This window comes from Crocodylus siamensis, chromosome 2 (assembly GCF_052110815.1).
Source record: "Crocodylus siamensis isolate JL-2025a chromosome 2, ASM5211081v1, whole genome shotgun sequence".
Lineage (NCBI taxonomy): Eukaryota > Metazoa > Chordata > Crocodylia > Crocodylidae > Crocodylus > Crocodylus siamensis.
The window spans coordinates 20301695-20324639 of NC_143396.1; the positions used below are offsets into that span (position 1 = coordinate 20301695).

At 42.8% G+C, this 22945-nt stretch overlaps 1 protein-coding gene across 1 annotated transcript in view; it reads left to right on the forward strand.

Annotated features, from left to right (window-relative positions):
• Positions 1 to 736: 736 nt before the first annotated feature.
• Positions 737 to 22945, forward strand: part of RGS12 (regulator of G protein signaling 12) — a 160902-nt gene continuing 138693 nt past the window's right edge. Inside the window, exons 1-2 of the mRNA XM_090035491.1 lie at positions 737 to 863; positions 17766 to 19735. Of these exons, the coding sequence (XP_089891617.1) occupies positions 17876 to 19735 (1860 nt within the window). The 5' untranslated portion in view covers positions 737 to 863; positions 17766 to 17875. The remainder of the gene's footprint in view (positions 864 to 17765; positions 19736 to 22945) is intronic.

Genomic DNA, 22945 nt, shown 5'->3' on the forward strand with positions numbered 1-22945 from the left:
TGCAAATCTGCCATAAATAAACAAAAGTTTTCTCTGTTGGCTTTTCAGATCAGAACAGCATCTGAAAGTCAAATTATTCATTACATTCATTCGAAGTTCTGTATGACAGCCTATGAGCTCACATCTCTGCAACACCACTGTCTTTGTGATTGCTATTTCAATACGCTTAGTTGTCCCTGCAAAAACGGGTGAGTAAATAATTGATCCAAAGGAATTCTGCACTTATTCTGGGGGCAAAGGGTAATTATTATTTTTTAACAATATGTAAAATCCAGGCAAGGAAAAGCCCTGAAGAAGTAAACAAATTGTCTGTAATTTAGCTGCTTTTAAGGTATCATGAAAGATCAGTTAAAGAAAGAGCGAAGTTTTTAATAACTCCCTCCCCCATCCTAATGGCTGCAAAATTATGGGGCCCTCTGAAGTGTGGGTTGCCTGGTCTGCCCTCCCCTAAGGGCCCCCATCCTTTGGGCACCTCAGCCCACGCGTGCCCCATACCCTCAGCTGCTTGCCCCATGGGAGTGGGGCACTGGGGACAGGGCCGCGCCTGCGCATTGCAGCCCCCTGCTGGCGGGGGGAGGGGGGTAGAGTCCTCCTCTCTGTCCCCCGCACTGTGGGGAACTACAGCTCCCGGAGTGCAGCGCGCGCGCCAGCCCCGGCCGCCGGCGGTGGGCTCCGAGTGGGGCATGCCGGGAGCTGTAGTTCTCCCCTAGGGTATTGTCTGCCTGTCCGGGGGCCGGGCAGCCGTGGAGTGACAGCTCCCTGTAGCCAGTGGCCGCGGCGCGGCCGGCGCCCGTCTCCTCGGTGACCGGGGCCGCCGGCGGCTCCCGAGGCTGAGCGGGGAGCGCTGGGACGGAGCCCGCGCGGTGAGTGGGGCGGGTGGGATCAGGACCCCCCACCCGCGCCCCGGCGGCTGCTGGCTCGCGGGCGTAGGACGGGGTGCGCGGCGCCGCCTTTTACCGCTGCTTTTCAAACGGCCGCGGCGGCTCCGCCCGGCGCCCTTCGCCCTTCGCCGCGGCCCAGCCCCAGCCCCAGCCCCGCGCCTCCCGGGGCTGCAGAGCCGCTCGGGACCCTGCCTCGCTCCCGGGGGCTGCGCCTCGGTGCCACCCCGAGGGGCGCAGGGGAGCGGCCCCGGCCCCGCCCCTGTACTGCGGGGGCCGCTCAGGGCACGTCTGGCTTGGGACAAATAAAAGACAAAATAGGGATGGGAGGGAAGGTTTAAAACAAGGGCACCGAGTAGAGAGCTCTGGGCAGCACCTTCCAGTGTTGCCAAATCTCGTGAAATTTTGGTGTTCTTAAAGTCTATACACCAGGAATGTGAGCAACTTAGCTCTTTCTTGTGTGTGTGTGTGTGTGTGTGTGTGTGTGTGTGTGTGTGTGTGTGTATATATATATATATTTGTGTAGATATATAAATGAAAGAGCTAAGTTTTTCATGTTCCTGAAGCAGGGACTTAAAGAACAATGTCAAAAAATCACGAGCTGGCAATGCTGGGGCTCCCAAACGAGTCTGAGGGGCCGGCGGAAGCTGCCGGGTGAAACTTGGCATGGAGATGGGAATGGCCCACGGACCAAGGACCCCCTGGCCAGGGCCTCCTTCCTGGTGAGGGAGATCACAAGCTTGGCTGGGGCCAGGTAAAGTTGATGAGGAGGTCTCAGGATTTACCAGGGCCAGGGGTGGGGACTCCTGCAGCCAGAACCACAGCGGGAGCATCTGGGGGTGGTGGTGAAGGGGCTGGTGCTTGCAGCAGGTAGGTTTGCACCAGGGTTTTCCTTTGCTCAGAAGGGGCAGGTATGGGGTGGGGGGAGGGAAGGTGCGGTGTGATACTGGCCCCTTTGATAAGTCATCGGCCCTGGCCCATCATGAAATCTATAAGCTCCCCTTAAGAAGGGCGGCCACTGGGGACATACCAACTAATTGCTTGGGGCAACAAAAAAGAAAACAGGAATGGGACTGAGGTCGTAGGTTAATAAGTAGAGATTCAGAGGGGAGATGCTGAGCAGAGCATGCTGGCCAGCGTCCACTGCCCCCTGAAGGAGTCAAGGGAGCCTGTGGACACTGATCAATGAAACTGCCTGGAGATGTGAGCAGTGGAGTGCCAGGAAAGCAGCCCTCCACTCACCTGGGTTCCTCTTGGCCAGAGCCTGCTTCCCAGTCTTATAGATGGTCAGCTTGGCCAGAGCCAGGAGGAGATTGACCAGCTGGTCCTGGGACTTGGTGAGGCTGCAGACAGGAAGCCTGTAAGAAAAAAGGCGCAGGGAGAAGTGCAGCCAAAACTGCAGCAGGAGGTTTTGGAGGAGGTGGTGAAGGGGCTGCAGCCTAGTGCCTTCAGCAGGTAGGTGAGTGCCAGGGTCTTCCTCTGCTCAGAAGGAGCAGGTGTCTGGGTTGTGCGGTATGATACAGGACACTGGGCAATATAGATCTATGGTTTGACCCAGATAGTGGCAATTCTTATGTATTGTCACACAACTATTTTGATGCAAGTCAAAGCCTGGGATAGTCAGCTACGAGTTAAACTGGTTGTCTGTTTTTAGCCCATGTTTAGCCAAGTGTTTGTTGTGTCTCACACCTGCCTGTCCTTGTCATGTCCTTGAGGGGTGAGCATGAGTTACTATGTGTACAGAGAGTGCAAATGAGATGGAGGTACAGGTTATTTGCCTGCCATCAGACAGACCTGCTAGCAGGGCCAGAATTTAGAAACCCATCTGAATCCCAAAACACCACAAACTTCTCTGAATGGATCTATTCCTGAGGGGGTGTTGTGTGTTGCTGCTTCACGTATTGCTATCTTCCGGCATAGTAACCATTTGAAAACATTTTAGCAGCTGCCAAGTAAATTGTACTATAGTTGTATCTGATGTCAGTAGAAAGTTTACTTAGTACTATAATCCATTTAAAGATAAGGCAGTGTTAGGGTGGTGTAGGTTCAGGAATTGTAAGAGGCAAGGATTACTTAGGATGGTATCTTTTATTGACCAACTGCCTAGTTGGGATAGAGTTTTGTATGCAAGATATTCTTCAGGTCTGAGCAGTAAAAGCAAGTACAGCATAAGAGAGAACAGTTTGAAGGCAGGGAGGAAGAGAGAAATTCCCAGGGGTAGCAGACAAGCAATCAGCAGAAGAGAAGCTGGTTATTCTGTGAGAAATGTGCTCCTAATGATGTATGTCCTTTATTTTTTCTGTGAGAGTTTATTTTGGTATACAATTTCTCTTGCCCAGGAGCCAGGAGGACATTTGGTGCATTGGATCAGGTATATCACTTTTTGAGAGAGGCATATGGAGGATCCATGGATTCTGATGGGCTCATTTTGGGGAGTATTGATCGTAGTATCAGTGGAGATGTGTTGACATGTTAAGCATTTCTTGCTCAGGCAATTCTGTATCCCACTTGATGCCTATTGGGCAGTAGGGAGTTTGCTTCTAATGGTGAATTGAGCAAGGTTAGGGGGTTCTTTGAAAGCCAGGAGCAGAGGAGCTGGGAAATTTTCTCTTGGGATCTGGTCTTTGCCTACTATCAACCGTGGTTGGCTGGTCAGTTCTGGTGTGGGGTTGATCGGTGACCACCAAGGTGTGTAGTCATGGGGGTGGTGCTTGTATTGTAGCAGGTTATTGCATTGTATTTGGAGAGCTCTTCTAGCTTTATGGCCTATTTCTCTATGGGAGTGTCCTTGTTGGAAGATTTTAGGCTGGCCAGGTAGGCATTGCCAGTATTCTCCTCAGGATCGGAAGGCCTGACTGCAGATTACAGCTTTTTGCATGTGCTAGGGATGATTGCTAGTCTTGTGGATGTAAGTATGGTGGTCTGTAGGGTGCCATCCTGGATGTGGATTGCCCTATCTAGAAAGCTGATGTTAGTGTAGGAGTATTGCAGAGACAGTTTAATCAAGAGGTGATAGTTGTTAAACTTGGTTGAAGTCAGTAAGTCCACTTACCTTTAAAGTCTACTTTAAAGATGAGTGAAGTCACAAAGGGAGAGACAGCCTAAAGATCTGTGCCAAGACTTCATTTGGCTCCTTGTGATTATTGAGGTGCCAGACAGGAAGAAAATAAATACTTTGTCACAAGGTAATCTTTTTAGCAATGAATGTGGACAAATGCTGTCATGAAGGAAAACATTATAGGTGACTGACTTTTTTTAAAATTTTGATTTATGTTTATTTTTTTAAAGCAAATATTTGTTTTAATCTATGAGTATGATTAAAACCCAGTGATGAGTAGGTTTTGGTTGATCATTTTAAATATATCTAACTATATTCTGGCTAAGCAATCCCTTCTGAAGTAGAAAAATAAAAATATATTTGCTAATCATGAGATACTAACGAACATCCTTAGCAGAAGTACTGCTTTGATCTAGTTCCTGAAGAATCAGTGTCCACAAAAATAGACTACTGCAACCCTGATTGGTACTAAGGCCTAGGTACAGACATTTGGGGAAGATAGACTGTCTTAAATATGGCCACCCAAAGGTAAGTGGGATGGTGGCGGGGTAAGCAGTTTTGGAGGGGGGATTCAGGGGTCCACGGGATGGATGGGGGAACAGGCAGTGTTTATGGGAGTGATGTGAGGGGGTGGGGGGGCAGGTGGGATCTGCAGGAGGGATGGAGAGGCAGGTGGCATCTGCAGGAATAATTGAGGGGATGGGGGGGGCAGAAGGGATCTGCAGGGTGTTGTTGGGGTCCTAGAGGGTTTGGTGGGATTAGGGCGTCTCAAAAGGTCCATGGGCAGGCTTGGGTTGGGGGGGGGGGGCGCAGATGACCAGGTGGTATTTTTAGCCCCCTGACTCCTCCCTGCAGTGAACCTACACTCTCATTCCTGCCCCCCCCCCCCCCCCCCCCCGCATGCTTCCTTGTTCAGCTCCTGGCAGCGGCAAATGCTGATAAATCTGGCACCTGGAGCAGCTTGTGGTATGGTGGGCAAAGGCGGCGAGCTGGCTGGTTTTGTGGGAAGGGTGCGGTGAGCCGGGGGGGCAAAAAATAGCCCGGTACCAGGGGAACAAGTACAAAAAGTGCATCCCTGGGGCTGCGGAGGTAATTGTACAGAAGTTCCATGCATTGGTCTGGCTTAGATCGATTAAGTTTGAGTGTACTTTGATCTAGGTCTATCTGAGATTGGATCCTGCCAGTTTAGACCATTCTCTGTGCACTGAACTTCTGTACTGTTACGGGTTTAGATTGGGTCTAAGTGTAAGGTCTGCACCTGCGTGAACTAAGTTAGATCCCACATTAACTTAGTTCACATTTTTAGCCTGATCTAATCTCCACCTAGCCCCCTCCGAATATCTGCACTTAGCCTATGTAGCACCATATTGTTATTCTCAGCAGACAGCCTATGAATTAATAAATGTGAAAACCACTAATTTTTCTCCCCTTTCTCTTAAAATTTCTGTATTGAATGGAATTGGGATATTGGTGATGAGATGTTAGGGCTTGCATCTATTTTGTGAATATAAGAGCGTAAACATGCGGACATAAGAAGTGCCTTACTGGATTGGACCAATGATCCAATCTAGCCCAGTACATCTTTCCAGCAGTGGCAGGAATGGATGCTTTACAGGGAGAGCACTAAACCAGATATCTCTGGAGTGATCTATCCCCTATTCAGTAACTACCCTGGTATCCACCATTTATTGGTTTAGAGATACCAGAAGAAACATTCAGCCATTCTGTTCAATAGCCATTAATAGATCTATCATCCATAAATTTAACTTGGCTATAGTGTCTGCCTCCTCCACCGCCTCCTGTGGCAATGAATCCACAAGGTAACTATGCATTGTGTAGAAAAGTTAAAAAATCTCCAGTATCTTTCAAAAGAAATTGGCTCTCAAACACACATTGTAGTGGTATCTACTCCCACTCGGGAAATGTTAGGTGGGGCTCTGCTGTTGCTTATGCTACTAGACCCTACCTTCAGTTTTGTGATATGGTAGTTCAGCATGAAAAAACAGGCTTGATTCAGTACTTGGAGGCGTTCTTGGGGAAAGGTGTGCCTCCTGTTGCTTAGCAGAGTCAGTTCTTCATTGATGTTCTCCAGACTCTTGTCCTGTTAGATAGAAAAAGAATGACCATAGCTTGGTGTAGGGGAGGGAAATAACCTGGAAGTGCTTCTCTGTCAGCAGTTCTGTTGCCACCATCCCACTTAGAGTAACTGGTTAGAGGAAAGGTGAAACTGCCCTGACTTAAGACTAACATGGCTACCCACCTCTGCATTCCTAGCAGACAGAAAACATCTCTAAAACCTACTGGCAAACTATCCCATTACTATGTTTGTTTTTTTTTAGTAAGAATGGGCAACAACCTTTCTGAGTGAGCTGACTACACATCACTGCAGTCCTCTAATTCTTGTTTTCCCTGCCCAGGAACTATCATTCTACAGTGTAACTTCTGTACATACCTCCTGTTTGTGTTTGCTCTTTTGTTGCCATGAGCTAACAGGCAGAAGGAGGAAGCAAGCCAAGCAAAAAGCAGAAAGTAAATTAACAATGATTTTCTTCTCTCCACAAAACCTTCTCCCTTTCCACCCACATTTGAAATGAATGCTACAAATACATGTAATGTTTGTAGAAGACAGGTATAGCCTGAGGTATAGTTTCATCCCAGGTCCTGGCTGTAGTTGCTGTTTGTTGTGCCTTAAATCTAACCCACCCCCACTCCAAAATAAAAAAAATAAAAAATAAAAGTCTGCTGCAAGTGTAAATTGGAACGGGTGCTGGCCAGAAGGTGGTGAGTTTTGTTTCTGAATATAAGATTTTGACCTTTTCTGTATAGCATGTTGTAGTTTTGTGACATGGCTGCATATGGTGCAAATCCAGCTTTGTGACTTCAGCGGACTTACGTTAATGTGACTAAAAAGCATTTGGCCCATATTTACATAGGGCACAAGTTCTGTCTGGAATGTGTTCATTTTTTGAAGTCATAAACCTAGTTTGCTTGCAGTCTCAGGGTTGTATCGAAAAATATTGCTATGTTAGTATTGGAAAAACCTCTCTCCAAATTATAGTATTAATGTTATATTATTAATCCTTCAACAGGGGTGTAGGTTGTAGCCATGTTGGTCTAAGGACATAGGCAGACAAGATTCTTTGGGTAAATCTGGCATCTTTTATTGCATAATATCAGATTTACCCAAAGAACCTTGTAACCCTTTAACAGTTATTTGGAAATATCATAAAATTATAATTTCATAGTTTCTAGGGTTGGAAGGGACCTGAGTAGATCATCTAATCTGACCCCCTGCCATGAGTAGGATTTTTGCATAGGATCAGATTAATATTTATATTTTCCAAACTTAAGTAATAGACCTGTTTTCATTTGACATACATGCAGGCGTTTGGCATGCAAATTTTTTCTTCAGTGAGGCGTTATTTTGATATCAGTTTTAGTGTGCTACCTAATGATGTTACCAGCAGTCCTAACGGAGCTAATTAAATCAAACCATGTATGGGTATTATGCTCCAAGCATTTTTGTAAGCCTTATAAATGGATTAACCAACATTACCATTCCTAATAATTAAGACCCAGGGTACTAATTATTGGAAATGATTACATTAATATGCTATAGCTTGTTGGTTCACAATCTTCTGGCCTCGTAGGCCAGATGAGTGGCGTGGGGCCAGGCCATGTCCCTCTACTTGGATCCGCACACCTGTATTGGGTCCTGTCTTGCCCCCACCTTCTGGGATCGGGTCCTGGGTCCACTTACCACCCCTGCCTGGCCCTTTCTGCCAGGATCTATCTCTAGGTGCTGCTAGGCTTGTAGGACACCTCATGAGTCCGGAAATTTGGCAGCAGGAGAGCACTTCTTCCCTGCCGCCAAATTTTCAGACCCATGGGGACTGGGTATAGCACCCTTGCTATAGCTCATTGACTTCTCATTAATCTCCTTAAAGCATCTCTTAAGTGAAGCCCACAAGATAATGGATAGACCTATATGTAAGGCAAAGAATTGGATTGGTTAATGTATTTAAACCACCTCTTTAAGCCTTGTATGGACAGCAAAAGTATTGTTTAGAAAAGTTGAATTATTTTTTATAATTTCTTATCATTATGACAGGTAAATAATTACCTGCATTGAAACAATTTACAGAAACTACTGTACTCTACACTGAAAAATCATAGCTGTCGCATACAGAATGCAAAAACAGCATCCTTTGTCAGAAAGATGAAAAACCAAAAATCGGAGCAAATGGATGTCTTCCATGATACCTTGAAACTTCTGTAATATTTAGGCTCTGGAAGATCACTAAAATGATCCCGTCCTGGAGTTGGGCTTTCAATTGAAAGAACTTTTGCACATAATTTTTTGTGCATACAAAAGAAGTGTTGAAAGAATGTTGTTGAGGATTAAAGTCAAGCACTCAGAGTCAGGAAATACCAGAAATAAGGTTGGGATTCAGTCTTAAATTAGCCATATTGTACATGTGTATTTTGATACAATCTTTAATTGCATCATTGTAAGCTATTATTTCCACATTTTCTCAGTCTTATGAATAGAGTGGATGCTGGTCAGATATTTGATATTTTGTTTTACCCTCATTGTTCATATTGGCCACACGCTTGATTTACTGCATGCTATTAAAACCCTGGCCTACTCTGAAGACAGGATTATTAATTGCCTCTTGCTTTTTGGTGGCACCAATCACTGTTATCTGACCACTTCAGAAATATTAATGACTTTATTTTCACACTGTGTCTGTTATGTGAGCAGACATTATCACCATTTTACTGACAGGGCAATGAGACAGAGACAGATAAAGATAAAAAATAGTCATTAATTTTGGGTGTCCAGCATGAGATACCTAGGTAGGACTAGATTTTACCATTATAGAGCACTGTTGTGTTCACAGCGATTCTCTCTTTGACTTCAGATGCAATTGTGAGTACTCAACACTTGTCTGTCAGCCTTCAGGGAAGGGAACATAAAATCAGTAATTAAAAAAAAAAGAATGCATATTTTTATAAAAACACCTGCTTTGAATAACTCTGGATTATAGTAAATTAAAATGGATTGTCATCATTTTAATTTTAAAGTAAATGAAAAATAATACATAGTGCATGTTTGATGCTTCAGTTTTAATGCAAGTCCAATCATGGTACTGGTGAAAATCATAGCTTAAGACTCTGGAACGTTTGTTGAAGTTCTAACCCAGCTTTTGACAGTAGGTCTTTTGCAGGTATAGAATGAATATTTTCTCCATTGCAATTTGTTCAACAAGTTCACTTCAGTGACTAGTTCCCTGAAATCTAAGAAGCCAGTTGGGAGCTGAAGAAGTAGGAAAGCTTATTTTCCTGTGAATAAAGAAGTCTGTAAATTAAAAAAAAAAAAAAAAAAAAAAGGTGTAAGAGGATGAGTTCTGCTGGTCTTCAAAATTGGAAGAATATGGTGAACAGAAATGAGAAATTCAGTTAATTAAATTCAGATAATACTTTCTTTGTATAGTGAATCGGTTCTAAATGTTTTGATAAATGTTTTTCTTGTGTTCCCAGAATGTTTAAAATTGTTTAATATAAAAAATCATTTTTAAAAACCGCCTTTGTGCCTTTCAGATTGAATTCACATTTGTATCCAAATGCAGGTGGACAAAACTACAGTATAAAAACTAATAATTCCATATATAGGAACTGTTCACCATTTTCTAACTTAAAAAATAATTAAAGATCTGAACAAATGCATTTAAATAAATATATATTGTATCCTTCTGATTAGCAAAATTGTACCAAATGCAATAGTTATGTTTGACTGCAGATCAACTTGTTTCAACGTTTTTTAACCACTAGGAATCAACATTTCTTGAGGAAAATTCTAAGAATATAAACACAAAGCAAGATAAAAATGTATTTATTTAAATCTAGATTTCCTGCTTGTTGATTTGAATCATGATTAAAATTAGTTTAATTTAAATTGGTCCTGATTTAATTTAAAACACCCTGCTTCTATTGTCTGACATCAGGCCACCAGAAAGTGAGAAACACATAATCAGTGACCCTTCCTCCCCCACAGAAAATGTGGTTGAAATGATTTCATTATTATTACATACTAAGTCTTGGCAGAGGAAGGGGTAGAATCTAATTCTCCGGCGCGGTATTCAATTGCCTTTCTCTTCTTGCAGCCTTGTTCTGCTTCATTCCCTTCACACCTTCAAAATTTACAATGGATGAGGCAGAGGTTCCTCGTCCCAGAACACAGCCTTATTCTTCCCAAGCATAAGAACACCTGTGCAATGACTGGGGCGCTTGTGGAAAAAATGAGCGATCAAGTAATTAAGATGATCAATACATATGTATGAGTGGAGCAAACTAAGATTGCACAGATAACTAATCCTGTAATTTCTTAACTCTTGAATGTCTATTTTAGCAATCTTAATTGTGTTCCTTTAAAGAAATGGTTTGGCCTAGCAAGGAATGTGTGTTTAGAGTGCATCTTTCTGAATTTTTCATTGCTTGAAGGGGGAATGGGATAGTTTGCCAGTAGGTTTTAGAGATGTTTTCTGTCTGCTAGGAATGCAGAGGTGGGTAGCCACGTTAGTCTTAAGTCAGGGCAGTTTCACCTTTCCTCTAACCGGTTACTCTAAGTGCCAACCTTAGAGACTTTGTTTGCAGAGGAAAGGTGAGACTGGGATTTTTGGTTCCAATCCAGGCTTTGGAAGGGACTGTACTGTAGTGGGCTTATGCTCTTCTGTTCATTCTTTGTTAAAATTTAATGACTTTGCCTTATCCCTACCGACTTGTTTTAGCTTTATTGTCTTCTCCGCTCTTGTCTTCGTGCCCCAGTTCTTTTTTTCTCATCTAGTTAATTCCATTTTTAAGGCTTAAAAAAAGGTTAATTCCATTTTTAAGGCTGGGAGGTCGGTGGTGGGAAGGGGCATTGGGGAGGGAAAGGGCGTGGGGGAACAGATTGAGCCCCTGCAGTGAGGGAGGGAGTGAGGCTAGGGCAGGAGCAGGCACTGCACAGCCTGGATGGGGCAGGGTGGGGGACAGAACCGCAGCTTGTGCGGTGGGGAGGGGAAGTGGGGGGCTTCTGCTACTGCGCACACCCCGGGGCAGGTATGGGGGCATATGCCCCTGGATCTGTGTGTGGGGCGAGGGTGGGGTGTTGCATGCTCAGGTCTGGGGGCGCTGCGCCAGCCTCTTCTTGGTGGAGGTGGGGGACTGGGCTGGGGCAGTGGGTGGGGCACGCAGTGGCAGTGCTGGGAAGGGGAGCTACGGTGAATTTTGGGGTGGCTATAGCCCCTCCCCCACAGCCTCCCTCTTCCAGCGCTGCCAGAACCACCGCCATCATCCATCCTTCCTGCTCTGAGCGCAGCCTGGGCCCAGGTGCCCCGCTGGGAAGAGCCTGGCGCAGCCCTGGCCCTCGGCGCACAGCAGAAAAATGAACGTAAGTGGCAGCCTGCCCTTGCCCCATGTGCAGCTCTGGGGGCCATGTGCCCCTCATGCCTGCCCAAGTGTGCTTACAGTGGCAGGTGGCACCTCCCCACTTCCCCCTTGGACAAGCTGCAGGTCGTCCCATACCTTGCCCCACCCCAGGTGTGCAGTGCCTGCCCCTGCCTCAGCCCCACTCCCTCCCTCAACATGGGGGCCTTGATATGCCAACCCATGCCCCTTTTAGAGACATTTTCTGCGCAGTTAATTAGGTACCTGTGCAGTAAACTTCATGTGTAGATGTGCCCTGTCTCTGCAAGCTTTTATAGTCTGCGTGGCTTCTAGAGATTGAAAACAAGTCTGTCCAGTGTAACTTTCCTGGAAAAGGCACTACAGGCGACCCACACTTAATGCTGTTTTGCTTAGTGCTGTTTTGCTATAATGCTCGTTTTACATTGATACCTAATTCCACTTAGCGCTCAGTCAGTTTTGTTACAACGCTCACGGTCACCATCTTGGTTCATCAAAAAATTTTGTTTTTGCTTAAAGCTATTCTGCTTAACACCCAGTTTTTTAGGAACCAATTAAGAGCGCTTAATAGGGTTGCCTGTATGCATTTTAGGCCCTCATATTTTAGATGGTATTTCCTTTGCCTTAAAGGTCTTCCTTTCTGGAGTGGTAGACAGGCAGATGACTAGATTTTAATTCATGAATCATGAAACAAAATGGCACCAATAGTCTTTTAAAATCCTTTTTGATCACAGACTTAAGTACACAATACTAGAGAAATATTTGGAGACTTGTCTGGCCAGCTCTTCTTCTCTTAGATACTTATTACTAGAAGTGACCTTTTCTGAAGACAGAATTTATTTTGGTGCTTTAAAGAAGATTCTCCACATCAATTATTTGATCCAACTATTTAGAAAACAATCTTTTCAAGCTACTTTAAACTTACCTAGGGGTACCACAGGAATATCACAGATCTGCTGGTTTTACTTCTTTGTTCTACATTCATGTGGTTTATTTGTAGCTTTGTATTTCTTCATAAATTAATATTTTAAGAGCAGAACTTGATCTGTCAAAAAGGCTACATTTCACAATTAAATTAGTTTTAGTTGCACAGATTTAGTGATTTCTACAGTTTTATGTAGTAGGCCACCTACTGCTAGTTCAAAAAACTGAATTAAAATATATAATTTGTGTGCTCATTGTTGCAATTTATAGATGTTAGAGTTCTTATATAGCAGGCAGAGCGTTTTTAAAACTGAATAACTTTCTGCTTCTTTGGATGTGTTGGTTTTGTTTTGTGCTGGGTTTTTTTTTTAGTTTAGGGCAGGGGTGGACAATTATTTTGGGCAGAGGGCCGCTTACTGAATTTTGGCAAGCCATCAAGGGCCGTACGACAGGCAGCCAGGGGAAGATAAATATTTGTTTTCTAAATTTTTTAGGGGACTTGCGGTCTGGATAGAATGGCCTGGCGGGCTGCATGCTGCCCTGTGGATCGCATTTTGCCCACCCCTGATTTAAAGCATTATTGACTCCAAGATGAACATGGGCCAACAATGTGAGGTCACGGTTGGCAGGGCTAACTGGACCTTGTCGTGCATCCACAGGTGCATCTCAAGTAGGGCCAAGGAGGTGATCCTCCCCCTCTACACAACAGCGTTCAGGCCACAGCTGGAGTACTGCGTCCAGTTCTGTGCGTCCCACTTCAGGAGGGACGTGGACAACATTGAGAGGGTCCAGAGGAGGGCCACCCACATGATCTGGGGACAACAGGGGAGACCCTACAATGTGAGACTGCGGGACCTGAACCTGTTCAGCCTTCACAAGAGAAGGCTGAGGGGGGACCTGGTGACAGTCTATAACCTCATTAGGGGGGACCAGAAGGGTTTGGGAGAGACCTTGTTTCCCCTAGTGCCCCTTGGCATAACAAGGAATAACGGCCATAAGTTGTTGGAGAGTAGGTTTAGATTAGATATCCGTAAGAACTACTTCATGGTCAGGGCGGCTAGGATCTGGAACCAACTTCCAAGGGAAGTGGTGCTGGCTCCTATCCTGGGGGTCTTTAAGAAGAGGCTTGATGCCTACCTGGCTGGAATCATCTGAGCCCAGTTTTTCTCCCGTCCAGGCAGGGGGTCGGACTTGAAGATCTACAAGGTCCCTTCCGACCCAACTTCTATGATTCTATGAACCCAAACAGATACAGGCATTCCTCTGAAATAACTGAGCTTATGTGAGTGCTATATGTGGGGCAGGCCTGTTAGGCATCCAGGTTTCAATGTAAACCTCAACAATTAGTAAGTTTAAGAGAACTTCTTTCTATATGATATTACTGAAACCCATTGTCTATAGCTTTCTCAAACACTTATCTTTTAAAGTTATTGGTTTTCAGTGCCAACTCTGTTAATACTGGAAGCATGTGGAGTTTTTGGAAGTTTTAGTTTAAACTAAAACACATGAAAGTTGAAATGACTTCTGACTGGCAATTTTTTGTGCATTTCTGTGATTATTCTAGAAGTAACTTTTTGGTACTGTATTTTCTAGTGTACGAGAGACAGATTTTCATAAGACAACTCCTTCCCTTCCCCCCTCTCCCAAAAAAGTTTAAAATTGTGGGATTTTTTTTTTACTATAAATTTGATTGACTTCTAGTCCACTTTTATGACAATGATTCAATTTATTTTTCATTATGTGGCTTTGGTGTATAAGATATGCCTTAATTATAGGTCTTTTTCAGGGAGAAATATGTCTTATGCTCTAGAAAAGATAGTATTTTTATGGTTTTTATCCCTGTCCCATTTATAATTCAATATCCATTGTATCTAGTTATGATTAAATAATGTAAGTGGAGTGCATAATGTAGTTTTTCAGGTTTTCAAACTGAAAAGCAAGAATACAAAATTCAGTGAATCTGATTGAATTTGCCAACTAACTTTATTTATATTGCTTTGCACATGTATACCTTTAAACTGATTAATGAGTGGTATTTTAATAGTTAAGTAAGCAAAATGCTGCATTTACCCAAATCTACGATGATTTCAAACTTAAAACTACCCCACAATAATTAGATTTTATATATGGAAATGTTTATAAATTTGTTATAATTTTCTAGATATAGAATCTAATTTTTACAGGGTCATATTAAATTTGTTTGCTTCACTGCTACAGTGAGGAAGGCAGTGGTAGGGAGGCTGGGCAGCCACAGTGGGGGTAGGCCCTTTACTCCCTATTCTTCTTGCGGCCTGCCCACCCGCCCCCCCATGGTGCCTGCCTCTCCTGCTACCTGCCTGCCTCAGCCTCAGTGCTCCCTGCCTAGGAGGGAATAGATTCATAGATGCTAAGGTTGGAAGGAACCTCAACAGATCATCGAGACTGACCCCCTGCCCTGGGCAGGGAAGAGTGCTGGGGTCAGATGATCCCAGCCAGATGCCTATCCAGCCTTCTCTTAAAGACCCCCAAGGTAGGGGAGAGCACCACTTCCCTTGGAAGCCCATTCCAAGATTTGGCCACCCGCACCATGAAGAAGTTTTTCCTGATTTCTAGCCTAAATCTGCTCTCTGTCAGTTTGTGACCAAAGGCTACCCCTTTCTCTTCCTGTGAATATTTTGGCTACCCTAGAGTTTAAGTCCCCTAACATATGGCTACCATTTTAAGAACTTTTTGCATCGTGCTCCAGGCCTAGACAGAAGGGGAAAGAAAGAAGGCCTATTTTCATAGGGTCTAGATCCCTTGCCAGCTGACCAGAATCCAAATGAAAGCAGGAGCACAGCTTTTTGCTTCTGTTCCTATACAGCCAACCTGTGTTTGTGTATGTAGTTTAGCGGAGTATAGTGGTTTCCCCTTGTCTTTATACTTTCAGATATACCTTCAGAGGAATACTTTAAACAACCTTTTATATGGTCTTTATCTAGACTGGCTTCTTCTCTTATTCCTGTTATCCTTGTTTGCTGCCTTCTATGAGCAATTACTCCTCAAACCTTTGTCAGGGAACCTAATACTTTATCTACATTCTTATATCACAGCAAAATCATAGAAACCGAATACCTTGGAGGTGATGGGAAAGAAGTTGCTGTGTCTCCTTCATGTTTTCTTCCACATTTCCTGTTTATGTAATTTTTCTCTCCCCTCTCTTCCTTACTCATCCTTTCCCACCACCCCCCTTTCTTTATTCTCAATAGTTCTAATAGGTTGTTCTGCAGACCACTAATTGCTTGTTTTAAAGTAAGGGAATGAGCACGATGTAGAACATTGTTGTTGTCCCACATGCTCAGGCAGGCATGGATTTTAGGGTAGATGTGATTCATTCTGTGGTCAGGTGAATAGTCTGATCCACTAACATGAAAACTTTAAGCTGCCTTTTATGAATTAAATTTGTATAACTCATCTATTTATACCAGGTGGTTTGTATGCCAGTCTGCCTAGCTACAGTTTTATTTTTTAAAAAGCCTACGGCCTATAGGTTAAATTGAGCCTGCAAAGTGGTTTAATCTGGCCCATGAACGTCCAATCCAGCATGGAGGCATTGATAGCATGGAGCTGTGCCATGCTGCTCTCCCCTCCTCTGTTAAGTTTGCTGCTCTGCCTTGTCTGTGTTTCTCTTGCTGCAGAAGGGTTGGGTAGCTAAAGTGAGAGTGAGCGTAGGCAGCTGGCTGGGTAGAGTCATGCAGCCAGTCCACAGCAATGGCTGGGTCTCAAGCTCTGGTCCATGCAGGCAAATGGTTGTAATCCCTGTTTGTAGGTCAGTAATGGTGTTCTGAGCCAGAAGTCTATTGCAAAATTTTATTTGATAAAAAAGCTGTTGCCAAGCAATATAAGTGAGAAACTAGCTAATTTTCAAACGCAGTATATTCAGTAATATTTCTTAAATTTAGTAGATGAAATAATGACATCTACATCTGTTATTTGTTAAAATAGATTTAGTCATGTTATAGAACACAAACTCACAGTGACTCTTGTTATGACAGTAAATGTCTTGGGTTTACTTAGTAGGATTGGAATGGTATAGCTGTGATGGTTCAGGAAATGTAGGAAAGATAAGGTTTTTTTGGTGATAACTTTTATTGGAGCAACTATATTTTTGAAAGAGATGATGGACAAGCTTTTTGGCACAAAATGCCCTTTTTTAGTACTGTGGCAGGACTCTGTTGGTGCCTGCCACTTTAAGGGCTCGGTCAGGAATCCAGCAGATTTTGAGAACTAAGTATATAAAGTATATGGCAGTCTGCTGCTGCCAGCCCAATTGGAAACACTGCCTGGCTGAGCTGCAGCAGGAATGCTAGGAGGTAAGGGAAGGAGCTTATGGGGGATGGCAAGGAGGCTCTTGGTCCTGGGCATGACCTGAAACTGTGCCCTGCTTGGGATGGGTGGCCTGGTGGGGCTCCTAGTTACCGTCCTGGTGAAAGGTGGGTCAGGGTGCCTTGATAACCCTAGCTCCCACAACAGGGTGGGTAACCCCACAGTAGAGCCGAGAAGGCGAAGCTGTGTTAGAGAGAGTGGGCTAGATGCTCAGAAGCCTGACTTAAGGCGACCTTAACTGGTCAGTGTTGGGGCCAGGACCAGAAGGGTCAAAAGGGCCAGGGGCCCACTGCGAGAATGCCCAGAGCTGAGGGCCTGGGGTTCCGACTGGCCTTGGAGGTGAGGCCGGGGCCTGTGTGGCCAAAGGTCCTGGGGGGAAGGCACACCCAAGAAGGGGAAGAGTGCAGGGAGCTAGGCAGCCCAGAATGAGGGCGGAGTAGGCTGCCTGATAGGAGGGATCCAGTTGGGGTCCAGACTGGAGGGTTATTATCCAGTGTGGGGCCAGAGCTGTCAAGAACTTAGATGCCATCTGCGAGGCATGGGCTGCAGTGTAGGGAAGGTTTTGGAGACACAGATAGTACCCCCTGGCATCACGGTGCAAAAATGGGCAGCCTCCTGCCTAATTAACACCATAATTATATATAATCAAGGCATGGCAGGCGAGAGGTGGGCAGTTAGCCCAGAACCAGGTGAGTGAGCCAACTTCTAACTGGCCTTGGGAAGCCCCCCTGTTACAAGTATATATGCATTTAGTTTTAAGGGAGGCAACTTAATCCACGGTGAGAACGTTGGGGTAAGAGCCAGGAGACTTAGATTTATTCTTGACTTTGTCACTAAGTTGTTTTGTTAATTTGGGAAGGTCACTTCATTTGTCATCTTTGATTTCCCACCTGAAAAATTATTACAATCACCTTCGCAAATTGCCTTGTTATCTACATGGAATGTTTTAGTAATACCTTTTTGTTTTGGCATTAGTAAAGTAGCAAGATATCTCTTTCTTTTGCCAGTATTTTAGGATTTATCTTCTGTAGCTATTTTGATAAATATATCTCTGATCACTAAGAGAAACAAAGTATTGATAAGTATCAAATCTTCTTTTTTTAAATTTCTTTTAGGATTTCATCAGACAAAGAAATTGGAACTTCTTTCCTATTATCACCTGACACAATGAACAAGAATGATTTGGACTAATTAGGAGATCTTCCAGTTTCAGAAAATAACCACAATGTATAGACCAGGGGAAACAGTGAAACGTCGTCTTAATATGCATGCTCCACCTCGAATAAGAAGTGTAGAAGTTGCTAGAGGAAGAGCTGGCTATGGGTTTACCCTTTCTGGGCAAGCCCCTTGTATTCTTAGTTGTGTTATGAAAGGAAGCCCTGCAGATTATGTGGGACTTAAAGCCGGAGATCAGATATTTGCCGTTAATGATATTAATGTAAAAAAGGCTTCTCATGAAGATGTGGTGAAACTAATAGGAAAATGTTCTGGAGTCCTACACATGGTGATTGCTGAAGGTATTAGTCACATAGACTCCTGCTCAAGTGATGAAGAAGTTGGTTTTTATGATGGGAAAGGGTGGCTGAAGCCAAAGCCTGATTCTAAAGCCTTAGGCATAAATAGAGCAGAAAAGGTTGTTGAAGAAATGCAATCTGGTGGAATTTTCAACATGATCTTTGAAAATCCTAGTCTCTGTGCTGGGAATACAGAAAACTTTATACCAAAACAAAGATCCCTTTCAGAGTCTGCTGCTGCTAAATTTGAAACTGGAACTGAAGGTGTAAGTCTCAATCCAAATCAACTTTCTAAAGAAGAAATATCCAAAGTGTTGAATGATGATTCAGTTTTCCGAATTGGACTAGAGAACCCAGAGGATTTTGGATTAGATGCAAGTATTTTAAATGTTGCCATGGTGGTAGGCTACCTAGGTTCAATTGAACTGCCTTCAACAACTGCAAATCTGGAAAGTGACAGTTTGCAGGCTATTCGCGGATGTATGAGACGTCTTCGGGCAGAACAGAAAATCCATTCTTTGGTGATGATGAAGATCATGCATGACTGCATTCAGCTCTGCAGTGATAAATCTGGTATAGTAGCAGAGTATCCTGCAGAGAAGCTCGCGTTCAGTGCGGTGTGCCCTGATGATAGGAGATTTTTTGGGCTAGTTACAATGCAGAGCAGTGATGATGCAAGCTTGGCTCAGGAAGATGAAGGAGTTCTAAGGACATCTTGTCACGTGTTTATGGTAGATCCAGAATTATTTCATCATAAAATTCATCAGGGTATAGCAAGACGTTTTGGACTAGAATGTACAGCAGATCCAGACACAAATGGCTGTTTAGAATTTCCAACATCATCTTTACCTGTTCTTCAGTTTGTCTCTGTCCTCTATAGGGACATGGGGGAGTTGATTGAGGGAATGAGAGCCAGGGCTTTTCTTGATGGTGATGTAGATGTTCATCAGAATAACAGTACAAGCAGTAACAGTGACAGTGGCATTGGAAACTTTAACCAAGAAGAAAAAAGCAACAGAGTTTTGGTGGTTGACTTAGGGAGCAATCCAAGTAAACATATTCCTAATAGCTTATGGGAAAATCCAGGAGGAAGAGGGCAAAATCAGTCTGCTGCCCATTGGAATGGCTTCTGTCATGAGCAAGAAGGAAACACTCCTTTAGAAATAATTCAGAATGATAAACCACAAAATTTAAGCAAGCACTTGAGTCCTGCAGCTCGTATAGAAGTTCCACTAGTTTGTTCCCGAAATTCAGTGCCACCTTCCAAGAAAAGTACTATGGGCATGGGCAATCAAAGATGGTTGCCTGTTCATGTTTTACAAGATTGGCAGCATGGAAATGCCAGTGACCAGGAGTCTTATACAGATTCTACGGATGGCTGGTCCAGTGTTAACTGTGGGACTCTTCCCCCACCAATGAATAAGATTCCAGCTGACAGATACAGGGTCGATGGCAGCTTTGGTCAGCCCCAGTTAAAATCTCACAAAAATGAATGGTCTAAGAAAGTGTTTTGCATGCAAAACAAGTTTGGCCCACAGCACAATGTTAGAAAGTCTAAAGAAGAGAAAAAGGTAAGAATGTTCATATAATGATACCAGCTATTGCAAAACAATCTGAATTACACTCAGTTCCATTTGTGTAATAACACTTGTTTATGTGAAACATTTAGCATTTATAAAATTTGAGTTGGGTGTGATAACGTAGCAGGGAGGAGGGGAGCAAACTTTCTCACTTCTCTAAATGCAAAACAAAATCATGACATGGTACAGGACATGAAATCATTGACGCGTGTGTCCCTGGAGTCTGGGCACAGCATCTCAGCTCAAATAATTTGTCATTAAACACAGTATTGGAATAAATAATAAACAAAAAGAAAATCAAAGTATCAACACAATAAATGTATGTAGAGTTAAATAAAAACATACTTTTTCCTCTACTTTAGTTTCTTCAGAAGCTGCATTTAAACTTCTTGGGAGCTGCCTTTTGGCCTCCCTATAAGGCAGGCTGTTTTCTTTGTTTGGCCTCTGCCACTCAGCTTGGTGTGGTTCTGACAGTAGAAGTGTAACTTCCAGTACCTTTTTGGAGCTGTCTTAAACTTTTCTCTCAATTCTCCCTCCACTTTTTCCAAATGTTCAAGGGACATGGCAGTAAAGGACCTGGCACCACAGACAGCTCTGATCCTTCCCTCTGCCTTCAGTGTAAAATTAGGAATTACTTTGTAGCTTTGGTTTGGGTCTTCTCTTAGAAAAGTGCCTAGATAATATTATTAAATCTTAAAGAGAAATTTGTGTAATACTTGTATAGTTGTAATAACTCCATCTCAAGAGGTTGGTGGTCTTTTTTGCGAATTAGTGGAAAGAATGGCAGATAGAAAAGACTTTGACCTTTTGAATTATCATTCATTTAATAGAATTACATTTTTTGTGTTATTCTTGTAACCTGCAAGACTTACCTGGGCAAGTCTAACTTCAGTTCGACCACCGTGTTCAACAAATCAGGTAAATCCTATCAGTTCCCCAAAGGAATTTTTCATTTTTTCATATATCTTTAACACCTTGACAACTGTTGATAAATGTAAGGGCAGAGTAGTGTCCTTTACCTCCACTATATAAAGTTGGAAAGAAGAAAGTTTCTTTTTTCTGGTATAATGCCAAGAAATGAGACGCTACAATCCCATTTTTAGGGAAAAATGAAAGTATTTATTTGCTAAAACTTCCAGAAGAATGAAGGAAGCTTGTGAATTGATTATATTAAAAAATTCACCTTAAGAATGTATATTGAGTTTTCAGACTGCAGCAGGGCAGTGGCTTCTGCCATTTCCACCTGGAAAAGTGTCTGGCCCAAATCTCCAGCTTCCTCCTTAAACCAAATTTAAAATGGAAGGTCTTCCTTTTTAGTGAGAGATTTTTTTTAATACCAGAATTGATGAGGCTCTGGGAAGAAAAATAGACATGATGTGGTTTGGCTATCTATCAACAAGCAAAGAGAGAACATTTGGTGGTGGTGGGTGCACCAGTTTTTAGGAATGAAAATACAGAAACACTCATCCATATCTTTTGCTTCCCACTTTGCTCAGAGAAGACAATTTTACCAATAACAGTATCCACCCCTGCCGCCCTCTCAACAAAAGCTATGCTTCAGATTTAGACAAGAAAGCAAATAGTTATCTGTGATAGGTAACGCCTGGCCTTCTGTCACCAGCTTGGTGCATATTGCCTGTAAGCTTCAGTACGTTTTTTATTCACATTAATTTCTGTATTTCTGGACACTGGCTGCATTATTCTGCCTACTGTTGGGCTTCAGTAAGCAGACAAGTGAACTTCAGCAATTTTCTGCCTCTTTCCAATCCTTAGGCTTCTTTCTTGATAGGGACTCATTTTAATATGAATCTCTTGGTATCAGTGGTTTTTCTCATACTTGGGATGAGGGTCATCAAGCTTGCAACCAAGAGTTCTGAGGCAAATGGCATTGTTTAAGATACTTGCTGGTTCCAAGGAAAGATGGAGGCTACATCCCATACTAGACTTCAGGAAATATTGTTTTTGAGATTGAACCTAGCCTCCATCATATTAACATTTTTCTGTATAGCAGGGGGATACTGTGACTGGCAAGAAGCTTGAAAGGAAGCAGAGCAGGGAGGTATTTTCCCCCTTAAACTAAATTAATCTAATACATTAAACTAAATTAATATAATATATCTAATAAATTTTAATAATCTCTTTCTATTTTCAGGCTTAGAGCTTGGCAAAAGGATATCTAATTGTGATTATTATTTTAATTAAATTTTGGTGGGTAAAATTCTTTATTTTCATAGACAAGTCTCCATAAATTCACATATTGAGTTTTCTCTCTATTCAGCCTCTACCTTTTATCTTATTTTAAGTGAAAGGGCAAGTTGTCATTGAATGGCTAGTTTAGGATCATTGAGGCAGGCATAATACTTAAAATCTTTTCTTTTCAAATTAAAGTTAATCATTGGTCACTAGATCCCATTTGGATGGGTCCATTAAAATGTCTTTTTTTTTACACTCTTCCCTTTTTCATCTACCATATAGGAAAAAACTTTTGATTTTAGGGTGTCATCATTCAGAAACCATTTCTCCAGTTCACTTCAAAGAAGTTGAACACTCCTAACCTTGACATTTTTAAATATAAGGGTTTTTTTGGATATAAGCCTGGGGTAAAAGTGAATTTATAATGTGGACCCAATTGCAGCCTTATTTGCTTGTTAAGCCTCACCATTTCTGTGAAATACGCATTTTCCCCATTTTAGACAGGGTAAGTGATAATGCTAAATTGCCTGATTTTTCTGAGTTGATGTTTTAACCATTCAGTTTGAATTCTTTTGCTGTTGTTGTGGCTTTTCTTAGTTATTCACTAGGGATTTCTAGAAGTAGCAAGATATTTCTAATTTTCTTCAGAAGTAAAAGACTGAATTAAGCCAAACTTGATCTACTGCCTGTTATACCTTGTGCTTTGGATTATCTTTGAAGACTTCTGTTATTCAAGAAGCATATTGACTACATTATAATCATAATAACTTTGGCTCCTGAAAATTAAGCAAATCTGTACAAGATTGTTTACATTTTTTGCTAGAAGGCAGTAATAATCAATATTAAACAGATGTGTTTTTAATGCATCTTTGGTCGATAATACTTTATTCTCTGGAAGATTAGAAATTTTGCTATTTGGCTTTGCTCATAACCAGAAATACTAACCAAGAGAGCATCTTCAGTGGTGCTTGTCCTGGAAAATAAAAAAAAAGACAGCTCCAACTTCAG